General features: G+C 39.8%; 1 protein-coding gene across 2 annotated transcripts in view; it reads left to right on the top strand.

Annotated features, from left to right (window-relative positions):
- Positions 1–12,264, top strand: part of NUP160 (nucleoporin 160) — a 65,186-nt gene that overhangs the window by 16,053 nt on the left and 36,869 nt on the right. For both annotated transcript variants that reach the window (XM_012452588.3, XM_012452589.3), the window contains 6 exons: positions 5,873–5,950; positions 6,214–6,311; positions 8,911–8,995; positions 9,588–9,656; positions 11,458–11,541; positions 11,833–12,003. In XM_012452588.3, coding sequence (XP_012308011.1) covers positions 5,873–5,950; positions 6,214–6,311; positions 8,911–8,995; positions 9,588–9,656; positions 11,458–11,541; positions 11,833–12,003 — 585 coding nt within the window. The remainder of the gene's footprint in view (positions 1–5,872; positions 5,951–6,213; positions 6,312–8,910; positions 8,996–9,587; positions 9,657–11,457; positions 11,542–11,832; positions 12,004–12,264) is intronic.

A 12,264-nucleotide genomic window follows, 5' to 3' on the forward strand; every position in this document is an offset into this window, starting at 1 on the left:
GCCTCAGCCTCCTGAGTAGCTGGGATTACAGGCACACGCCACCATGCCCAGCTAATTTTTTGTATTTTTAGTAGAGACGGGGTTTCACCATGTTGACCAGGATGGTCTCGATCTCTTGACCTCGTGATCCACCCGCCTCGGCCTCCCAAAGTGCTGGGATTACAGGTGTGAGCCACCACGCCCGGCACATTTAAGTCTTTAAAATCCATCGAGTTGATTTTTGTACATGTAAGGAAGGGGCCCAGTTTCAGTCTCTCATTGGCCCATTTTTTAATTGGTTTATTTGTCTTTTTTGTTATTGAATTGTAAGAATTCTGTAAACAGGCCGAGCGCAGTGGCTCACGCCTGTAATCCTGGCACCCTGGGAGGCTGAGGTGGGTGGATCATTTGAGGCCAGGAATTTGAGAACAGCCTGGCCAGTATAGCAAAACACTATCTCTATTAAAAATGCAAAAAATTAGCCAGATATGGTGGCATGTGCCTGTAATTCCAGCTACTTGCTAGGCTGAGGCACAAGAATTGTTTGAACCCCAGAGGCAGAGGTTGCAATGAACCAAGGTCACGACACTATACTCCTCCATTCTGGCAAGACTATGTCTCAAAAAAAAAAAAGATACTATAATCTTAATCTTATGGGGCCACCATTGGATATGTGGTCCATATACCAGAGCATCATTATATAGTATGTAACTATATTATTCTGGATCTAAATCTCTAATCAGATTTATGATTTACAAGTAGTATCTTCCACCATGTGAGTTGTCTTTTCACTTTCTTGATGTTGTCCTATGAAGCACGAGTTTTTAATTTTGATAAAGTCCAAATTATTTTTTCTTTTGTTGCTTTTTTTTTTTTTGTAAGACAGAGTCTCGAGTCTCGCTCCGTCGCCAGGTGCCAGGCTGGAGTGCAGTGGCATGATCTTCGCTCACTGCAACCTCCACCTCCTGGGTTCAAGCAATTCTTCTGCCTCAGCCTCCTGAGTAGCTGGGACTACAGGCGTGCGCCACCATGCCCAGCTAATTTTTGTATTTTTAGTAGAGACGGGGTTTCACCGTGTTGGCCAGGATGGTCTCAATATCTTGAACTCGTGATCTGCCCACCTCGGCCTCCCAAAGTGCTGGGATTACAGGCATGAGCCACTGCACCCGGCAGTTTCTTTTGTTGCTTTTGTTCATGGTCATACCTCAAGTTCTTTTGTTGCTTTTGTCGTACCTTAAGAATCCCTTACCAAATCTAAGGTCATAAAGCTTTACTCTTACGCTTTCTTCTCAGAGTTTTATACTTTTAGCTTTTATATTTAAGACTTTGATTCATTTTTGAATTTTGTGGGTTTTTAACAAAATTGTGAAGTAAGCATTCAGCTTCATTCTTTTGCTTGTAGATATCCAGTTTTCTCAGCACCATTTTTTAAAAAGATAGTTCTTAACACATTGAATGGTCCTGGCACACTTCTCAAAGTCATTTGACCTTAGAAACCTGGTTTTATTTCTAGATTCTCAATTCTGTTCCATTGATCTATGTATCTGACCCTGTGCCAGTACCACACTGTCTTGATTATTGTTGCTTTGTAGGAAATTTTGACACCAGGAAGTGAGAGCCTTCTTACTTTGTTGCTCTTTTTCAAGATTGCTTTGGCTATTCTGGGTCCCATTCAATTCCATGAGTTTTAGAATCAGCTTGTCAGTTTTTACAAAGAAGTCAGCTGAGATTCTGATAAAAATTGTGTTGTCTCTATAGATGATATTACAAAGTATTGCTACTTAGCAATATTAAGTATTCCAATCCATGAACATGGGATGCTTTAGTTTTCAGAATATAAGTTTTATACTTTTGTTAAATGTATTCTTAAATATTTGATTCTTTTTGATGCTATTGTAAATGAAATTTTCTTGATGCTATTGTAAATGAAATTATTTTCTTAATTTCATTTTCAGAGTGCTCATTGGAAGTTTATAGAAATACAGTTGATTTTTGCATATAGATATTGCACCTTGAAACCTTGTTGAACTCATTCTGATAGATTTTATAGTGAATTCCTTAGGATTTTCTTTATACAAGATAATGTCATTTGCAAATAAACTTTACAGTGGCTCACACCTGTAATCCCAGCACTTTGGGAGGCCGAGGGGCGGATTGCTTGAGCTCAAGAGTTCCAGACCAGCCTGGACAACAAAGTGAAACCCTGTCTCTAAAAAATAGCAAAAATTAGCAGAGTGTAGTGGCTCGTTCCTATAGTCCCAGCTACTTGAGGGGCTGAGATGGGAGGATCGCTTGAGCCTGGAAGGTTGAGGTTGCAGTGATCCTGATTGCCTCGCTGCACTTCAACCTGGGCAACAGAATGAAACCCTGTTTTTAAAAAGAGTTAGTTTTATTACTTCCTTTCTAATCTAGATGCCTTTTCTTTCTTTTCTTTTCCTTCTTTCTTGTGGGTTTTTTTCCCCCTGGAGGCAAATGGATGCTAATTTTCCTGGCTAGATCCTCCAGCACAATGTTGCATAGAGTGGCAAGAACCGACATCTTGTTTTTTTTTTTAAAACAAGTTTTCACTCTGTCACTCAGCCTGGAGCTCAGTAGCGCAATCTCAGCTCATTGCAACTTCCTAGTTCAAGTGATTCTTCCACCTCAGCCTCCTGAGTAGAGTAGCTGGGACTCCAGGCACGTGCCACCATGCCCAGCTAATTTTTGTATTGTTACTGTTTTTTGGTAGAGACAAGGTTTCACCTTGTTGATCATGCTGTATGTCTTTATCTCGTTTCTGATTTTTATTACTAAGGGGGAAGTTGTCAGTGTTTCACCATTGAGTGTAATGCTAGCTGTGATTTTTTCTTTTTTTCATTGTGATGCAACAGTGGGCTGTGAATTTTTTTTGAAACAGTGTCTCACTCTGTCACCCAAGTTGGAGTGTAGTGGCGTAATCTCAGCTCATTGCAACATTCACCTCTTAGGCTCAAGCGATCCTCCCACCTCAGCCTCCCAAGTAGCTGGGACCACAGGTGCATGCCACCAGGCGTGGCTAATTTTTTTTGCATTTTTGGTAGAGACGGGGTTTTGCCATGTTACCCAGGCTGGTCTCAAACTCCTGCACTCAAACAATCTACTACCCACCTTGGCCTCCCAACGTGCTTTGAGAATACAGGCCCGAACCATAGCTCCCAACCTGAATTTTTCACAAGTGTCCTTTATCGTGTTGAAGAGTTTCCCCTTTATTCCTAGTTTCTTGAGTGTTTTTCTCATGAAAGGGTGTTCAGTTTGGTCCCACTGCCTTCATCCATGTTAAGACACCAGTAATTTTACCCCCATTGGTCTTGCATCATTGATGCAAATATCAACAAAATGAAAAAGGCAAATAATGTGGTATTATTATGAAAAGGGTTTGGGCCTGGTGCGGTGGCTGCCTGTAATCCTGACACTTTGGGAGGCCAAGGCAGACATATCACCTGAGGTCAGGAGTTTGAGACCAGCCTGGCCAACATGGTGAAACCCCGACTCTACTAGAAATACAAAAATTAGCCGGGCATGGTGGCTGGTGCCTGTAATCCTAGCTACTTCGGAGGCTGAGGCAGGAGAATTGCTTGAACCCAGAGGGTGGAGGTTGCAGTGAGCCAAGATGGCACCATTGTACTCCAGCCTGGGCAACAAGAGTGCAGCTCCATCTCAAAATTAAAAAAAAAAGAAAGAAAAGCGTTTTGACATCATTGACCATCTCAGATGATCTCAGGGACCTCTAGGAATCTGTGGACCACATTTTGAGAACTACTGCTCTAAAGGTCAGATCTGGAATTGAATGTTCAGGAGTGTGTCAAATTGAGCAGAGCTAATACTTCTTTTGTTTTGAGCATTATGATTCTTCATTGAAGCCAAAAATCAGAATAACTTTTTTGACAGCTGTGTAACAGTGCTAGTCTAATCAGATTATAGTGAACTTGTAGTATTTTTTTTCTTTTTGCTTCACAAAAACTGATCTTCGGCTGGGCATGTTGGTGCACACATATAGTTCTAGCTACTCAGGAGGCTGATGCAGGAGAGTCATTTGAGTTCAAGAATTTTGAGCCCAGCCTGGGCTGTTGGTTTTTTGTTTGTTTAATATTGTTTGAGACCTGCTAAATTGATTTTATGTTCCACTAATGGATTGAGATCTGTAGGTTATAAAACATAGGTTCAGGCTAGAATGGATATAAGCACTACATTTTTTTTTTCGTATTTCATGCACTACTTTTTTTCTCAAAAGGGAATTTTGCAACTTTTTTCTTTAATATTTCTTTATGAACAGTTGAATATAAGTAAAGGGTCATCACTCTTATCAATTTACAGTAAATTTACTTTATCAAAACAGTTAATTTAGGCTGGGCTCAGTGGCTCATGCCTATAATCCCTGCACTTTGGGAGGCCGAAGTGGACAGATCTCCTGAGGTCAGGAGTTTGAGACCAGCCTGGCTAACGTGGTAAAACCCCGTCTCTATTAAAAATACAAAAATTAGCCAGGATGGTGGTAGGGACCTATAATCCAGCTACTTGGGAGGCTGAGGCAGGAGAATTGCTTGAACCCAGGAGGTGGAGGTTACAGTAAGCCGAGATCACTGCACTCCAGCCCGGGCAACAGAGTGAGACTCATCTCCAAAGAAAAAAAGTTATTTAAAATATTCATCAAGCCAGGTACTGTAGCTCACTCTTACAGTCCCAGCAGTTTGGGAGGCCAAGGCAGAAGGATCACTTGATACCAGGAGTTTGTGACTAACTCGGGCAACATAGTGAGATTCCATCACTACAAAAATAATAATAATAATAAAAATAGAATTAGCTGGGTGGAGAGGCATGTGCCTGCATTACTAGCTATTTGGGAGGCTAAGGTAGGAAGATAGCTTGAGCCCAGGAGTTGGAGGTTAACACTGAGCTACAATCATGTCACTGCACTCCAGCTTGGGTGACAGAGTAAGACCTATTTCTAAAAATAAAAGCAAATATGAATAAGTCTTTTACCACAGTGAGATAATCACCTCACACCTATTAGGATATCTACAATTTGAATGAATGAATGAATAAAAAAAAAAATGTATGTCTTGGCAAGGACATGGAGCAATTAGAACTGTTTTGTCGTTGAGAAATTAGAACTCTTGTGCATTGCTAGTGGGAACGTAAAATGCTACAGCCATTATGGAAAACAATATAGTAGTTCCTCAAAAAATTAAACATAGAATTACCATATGATCCAGAAATTCCACTTTTGTGTATACATACCCAAAAATTGAAAGCTGGGTCTCAGACATATATTTGTACAACCATATACATGGTAGCATTATTCACAATAGGCAAAAAGTTAAACCAACCCAAGTGTCCATCCACAACGAATAGGTAAACAAAATGTTGCATGTACGCGTAGTTGAATATTTCAGTTTTTAAAAGGAAGGAAATGTTGACACATGCAACTAAATAGGCAAACCTTGAAGACATTATGCTAAAGACATAAATCAATCATGAAAAGACATACTATATGATTCTACTTATATGAAGTACCTAGAGTAGTCAAATTTATAGAGATAGAAAGTAAAGTGGAGGTTATCGGGGCTGGGAGTGAGGGGAAATGGGAAATTATTTAATGAATATAGAATTTCAGTTATGCCAGGTGAAGATGAAAAGCATCCTAGAGATTGATTGTACAACAATGTGAATATACTTAACACTGCTAAAAATGGTTAAGATGGTAAAATTTGATGTTATGTGTATTTTACTACATTAAAATAAAGTGGTTCTACCTGGCCTGTGTGGGTGAAAAAGAAAAAAGATTTTAAAGGGTTTCTGAATGCTAATAGCCCTTGCTTCAAAAAGCAACATGTTGATATTTCAGATAATAAATTATCATCTCGTATTTTAACAGTTCTGCATTTTCCAGTTGGTGAGCACTGAGAGTAACCGCTGTAGTCTAGATCACATTTCTTCACTATTCACTTCTCAGGTAAGTTGATTCATCCTTTGCATATCACATAAATACAAGAAAAAGAAGTATTGGCTGACTCTGTTATGGTATCATGGGACTGTAGTCTTAAAATGGACTATTTCATGATGTATGAAACAAAATTTCATTTGGACTTAACCAATTCACGTGGTACCATGTTTACTTTTCATGCATTTACCTCTTCTACTGATGAAAATGTAAGTCACCGTGAACTACTACTTTCTTTCTTATTTTATCCCTTTTTTCTCCACATTTCCTCCTAGGAGACACTGATTGACTTCGCCTTAACTTCCACGGATATCTGGGCCCTGTGGCATGATGCTGAGAACCAAACAGTTGTGAAATACATCAACTTTGAACAGTATGGGTCACTTCATTCTGTCATCCTACCTCATCCCAAGCAATTTTATGCTAAGAAGACAAGAGGCTGGGCACCATCGCTCATGCCTGTAATCTAACACTTTGAAAGGCCAAGGCGGGCAGATCACTTAAGCTCAGGAGTTTGAGCCCAGATTGGGCAACATGGTGAAATCCCGTCTCTACTAATACAAAAAAATAGCTGAGCGTGATGGCAGATGCCTGTAATCCCAGCTACTCAGGAAGCAAGGCTTTGGCATGAGAATCACTTGAACCTAGAACCTAGGAGGCGGAGGTTGCAGTGAACCAAGATGCACCACTGCACTCCAGCCTGGGCGACAGAGTGAGACTGTGTCTCAAAAAAATAAATAAATAAATGAATAGAAATGATAAAAAAAAAAAAAAAAGAAGAAGAAGAAGAAGACGAGAGCTTTTTATGTAGAACTAAGTCAAGGGTTTTCATTTGAAGAATTCCACCCTGGGTTTTCCTCATGTTACTGTCTTCCTGAAATACCTCTTGTGCGTTTTGTGTTCTTTCTTACATTTTTGTTTTAAGACAAAATGAGAATTCTTAGGGTTGGACTAAGATAAAGAAAATGCCATATTTCTTGGGAGAGATAGCATATGTCCAAAATACCTCTAATCCGGGTGTTTTCAGACTTCCTGATTCCTGCATCTTCCTTAGGACACTATAGCTCTTTTGTGTTTTCAGTTTTCTCCCCATGAGATGAGAAATAGATTGGACAAGTGCCGTGCTTCTCAATTTTTTTTTTTTTTGAGACGTAGTTTCGCTCTTGTTACCCAGGCTGGAGTGCAATGGTGCGATCTCGGCTCACCGCAACCTCCGCCTCCTGGGTTCAGGTAATTCTCCTGCCTCAGCCTCCTGAGTAGCTGGGATTACAGGCACGCGCCACCATGCCCAGCTAATTTTTTGTATTTTTAGTAGAGACGGGGTTTCACCATGTTGACCAGGATGGTCTCGATCTCTTGACCTCATGATCCACCTGCCTCGGCCTCCCAAAGTGCTGGGATTACAGGCGTGAGCCACCGCGCCCGGCCCTCAAATTTTTTTTAAAACAGGGCCGGGCACAGTGGCTCATACCTGTAATCCAGGCACTTTGTGAGGCTCAGGTGGGAGGATTGCTTAAGGCCATGGTTCAAGACCCGCCAAGGCAACATAGCAAGACCTTGTCTCTGTGAAATAAACCAGCCAGGTGTGGTAGCATGTTGCACCTTAGGCTGAGGCAGGAGGATTGCTTGAGCCTCGGAGTTCAGGCTTCAGTGAGCTATGAATGTGTAGTATTTTATGAGTATAAAATTATAACAATTTAATGTTGATTATGTCTAATATTAGATATATTTGGTATCTAATATTTTTTAATGTATATATTAGTTTGCAAACTTTAGGTAGTTAAAAAATACATTTTAAAACCCAATTTTCAGTTGGTCCCATGATAATGGATTGTCAGAACTTAACCTTAGTGTCACTAAAGTTAGTAAACAGCCCTCCACTGCTAAGTTTGACTAACCAAAAATAAAAAACAGTTTCGAAGCCAACACTTGTCTAACCCTGAAACACCTGTAGAAGATACCTTGTTACACAGCTTGAGGGCCACTGAACTAATTGAACCCTCTGGGTCCCTGATAACCCTAGAACCTAGGGTAGAATTATAGGAATAATTGCCCCCCAGGTTGACCCCAAGCCATACCTCAAAGATAAAAACTACTCCTTAAGGTGGAGGTTGCTGTGAGCCCAGATCACACCATTGCACTGAGGTACTCCTTATAGATGGTGGTCAGAAAGCACAGGCTGCAGAGTTGGAACAGGGTAGGAATCCTGGTTGTGCAACTTACTAGCTATGATATACCCTCAGCCTCACTCTCTACATCTGTGAAATAGAAGTACTGTGTCCTTCAAAGAATTATAAGGCATATATGAATAATGTCTAAAACTGCATCTAACATTAATATCTAGAAAATAGTAAATGTAGAATGAAAGTTAGCTATTCTTTGTATGTGATGCCTTAGTGTTAAAATGACATTAAAGATTGGGCTTGGGATCTGAAACAATGAGTTTCAATTTTAGGAAGGTACTTAGTAAGAAAACTTGTATTAAAACTAGGCTCTGCTAAAATTGTTTCTTTATTTAAAAAAAAAAGTTTTTAACCGGGCGTGTTTTTAGCTGGGCACTGTGGCTCACACCTGTAATCCTAGCGCTTTGGGAGGCCAAGGTGGGCAGATCATGAGGTCAGGAGTTCAAGACCAGCCTGGCCAACATGGTTGAAACCCTGTCTCTACTAAAAAGACAAAATTAGCCGGGTGTTGTGGCCAGCGCCTGTAATCCCAGCTACTCGGTAGGCTGAGGCAGGAGAATCACTTGAACCCAGGAGGTGGAGGTTGCAGTGAGCCAAGACTGCACCACTGCACTCCAGCCTGGGTGACAGGACAAGACTCTGTCTCAAAAAAAAAATGTTTTTAATAGAATTGATCATTGCAGGGATTCAGTGATGCCCCCCCCCCCACCCAGATACTGCCAACAGCATATGTTTCATTTTTATTGTTGATCATTTCTGTATAAACTGATGGACTTCCTTTGTCTCTAGTAATGTTGCAGGTCAGTGGAATCCAGTTTTTATGCAGCCTCTGCCAGAGGAAGAGATTGTCATCAGAGATGATCAAGATCCCAGAGTAAGTAAATGGTCAAGTGTTGTATAAGGTTATGATTTACCTTGAACTTTTTTTTTTTTTTTTTTTAACAGAGAGTTGGTCAAAATCGTTAGGCAGTGTGAGATTTTCCATGTTATTCTCTCCACTTCATTTCCCTACTTGCGAGAGTTTATTGCTATTTATTTTGTTTTGTTTTGTTTGTATATAATACCTATTATTACTGGTTCCATTTCTTTTCCACGTGAGCCATAAATGAATACTGTCGTAGATGGTGTAGAAACCAGCTCCCTTTACTTGCTCTCTTACCAATATATATCGCCAATAAACTAGATTTGCTTCTTCCATTTAAGATTGACATTTGACAAAGCTTGTTTCTGCTGGAATCCAACGAAGCTCTCCGTAAGGAGCACACCATTTTCAGTGTAGTACCTCCAGCTGACTCAAAGACATTGCAGTCTTCACTTTCCGTGTGAAAACATGTAACTGTTATTGCCCAAATATAGAAGGGCAAAATGGCCATGTTCATATCGTAGAAACTCAAACTTTGGTGTTACGTGTTGGATTCCAAATTTTGTTTAAGACGATAGTAACTTTTGTTTTAATGTTCTAACAGGAGGTATATCTGCAGAGTCTTTTTACACCAGGACAATTCACAAATGAAGCTTTATGTAAGGCTTTACAGGTCAGCAAAAAAAAAAAAAAAAAAAAAATTTACTGTTTATTTAAGACTATTTCTTATTTTATTACCATATTATATAATTAATAATTATCAAGTTTTTACATATATTAAACACTGAGCATACTTCTGTATTTATACATATGTGTGGGTTTGTAAATACTTTTATAATTTTTTTATGTTCTTTCCATTAAATGTAATATTCCTGGTGGAGAGGTAGAGGGTAGGAGGAGGGACCACTTTCCCAATAATCAGTGAGGCATGCCAGAGGTACAAAATGAAACCTGTGCCTACAGTATTGGAAAGGTACCCTACTACACTGCATATAATCTCTGTACTTGAGAAAAATTTAAAGTGGTTTCTCGTTTAGTTTTGATTATACTGTTTTAACATTTTTATTAGGACAGTAAGGTCTGACTTGGTTCTGATTCAAGAAAATTCTAAAAATTTTAGCTTCAGAGCCATACTGTAAGAGAAGCCCAGTGCTTTACAGAAGGATTATTTGGCCAATAGTGGTGACTCACACCTGTAATCCAAAAATATCGGGAGGCTGAAGCTGGAGGATTACTTAAGCCCAAGAATTTGAGAGCAGCCTCAGCAACATAGGGAGATCCCATCTCTAAAAAAAAAAAAACAATAGCCAGGTGTGGTGACATGTACCTGCAGTCCCAGCTACTCAGGAGGCCTAGGTGGGAAGACTGCTTTAGCCCAGGAGGTAGAGGGTGCAGTGAGCCTTGATCATGCCACTGCATTCCAACCTGGAAAACAGAGTGAGGCCTTGTTTTTTTAGAACAAAACAAAACAGGAAAGGATTTTTTTAAGGTTGCAAAGGCTTTTGGCCAGGTTCAGCGGCTCACGCCTGTAATCTCAGCACTCTGGGAGGCTAAGGTGGGCAGATTGCTTGAGCTCAGAAGTTCAAGACCAGCCTGGGTAACATGGCAAGATTCCCATCTCTACTAAAACAACAAAAAACAAATTAAAAAGTTGCACAGACTTTTTTTTTTTTTTTTTTTTTTTTTTTGAGGCAGAGTCTCACTCTTTTGCCCAGGCTGGATTTCAGTGGCACAATCTTGGCTCACTGCAACCTCTGCCTCCCGGGTTCAAGCAATTCTCCTGCCTCAACCTCCTGAGTAGTTGGGGTTACAGGCACGTGCCACCACGCCCAGCTAATTTTTGTACTTTTAGTAGGGAGGGGGTTTCATCACGTTGACCACGCTGGTTTCAAACTCCTTGCCTTAAGTAATCCACCTGCCTCGGCCCCTGCAACGTGCTGGGATTATAGGCATGCACCACTGCACCCAGCTTCCACAGGCTTCTTTAAACTGCTACTTAGCTTCGTGAGTGGATTTAAAATACAGTAATTCATATAATTGAAAGGTATATTGGAATCTTCTAGTCTGACCTCTCACATAAAACAGAAATGCCTTCTGAGGTTTTTCTGATAGATATTCAACCTTTAATTGTCTCTACCTCCAGTGACCAGTTTCTCACTGGAGTTATTATTCCCTAACTGTGCCATTTAAAAGGAAGCCTACGTCCTTTTGGTGGCTTCTTTCTTTTGGAAGTTTATAGAACATGTCTCTCTTCTATAAATCAACCCCTCAGGTATTTTAAGAATCTTTCCAGGTCATCTTTCTCCAGACTAAATACACCCAGTTTCTTAACTTTCTATCAGGTGATGTGTGTTCCACAAATGCCAAATCTCTATTTTACGGTTTTACATTGCCTCCATGTCTTCTAAACTGAAATATTTTTCATTCGGTTTTGACTGTTATATAGAAGTCTAAAGTGTCTCTTTTAATGTCAGATTTTCTGCCGAGGAACTGAGAGGAATTTGGATCTTTCCTGGAGTGAACTGAAAAAAGAAGTTACTTTAGCTGTTGAAAGCGAGGTGAGATTTGGATAGAGAAAGAATAAGAATTCCTTCCATCTTGATATAGGGCAGATTAGTACTGAAGAATTACTGGAATTCTTCATTTGACCTTGTTCATTGGAAGTATAAATGTTTAAACCTTTTAACTAGAGAATTAGATATACATTTGGATAGTCTATGGCCTTTAATACATAAGGAATATTCATTTGGCTGTAGCTTAGTATAATGATATTGGACAACTATATTTTTTGTGGACAAAGATCCTGAGTGGCATCAAGAGTTTAATTTATTTCATTTCTTCTTTGCCAGCTTCAAGGAAGTGTAACAGAGTATGAATTCACCCAGGAGGACTTTCGAAATTTACAACAAGAATTCTGGTGCAAGTTCTATGCCTGTTGTCTTCAGTATCAAGAAGCCCTCTCTCATCCTCTTGCCCTACATTTGAATCCACATACAAACATGGTGTGCCTGCTGAAAAAAGTAAGGGTGCTGAAGCATAGAGAAGAACTTTAGACAGTTCAGTGGGTGTTATAACAAAATGGCTTCAGAAAAAAAAAAAAATTCAGTGGCTCTTGCAGAATGTTAGTCTGGTGAATGTTGTGGTTAGCTTTTAGGACTTGCATTTGTAATTTTTTCCCCTAAAATTGTAATTGATTCATTTGAATAGTTTTCTGTGTTATTATCTATACTTTTTTTGCATTTTGTTTTATTTACCTTTTTATATTGAACGAATTTCCAACT

This window comes from Aotus nancymaae, unplaced genomic scaffold, assembly GCF_030222135.1.
Source record: "Aotus nancymaae isolate 86718 unplaced genomic scaffold, 86718_ANA_hifiasm-v0.15.2.pri h1tg000059l, whole genome shotgun sequence".
In the NCBI taxonomy this organism is placed as follows: Eukaryota; Metazoa; Chordata; class Mammalia; order Primates; family Aotidae; genus Aotus; species Aotus nancymaae.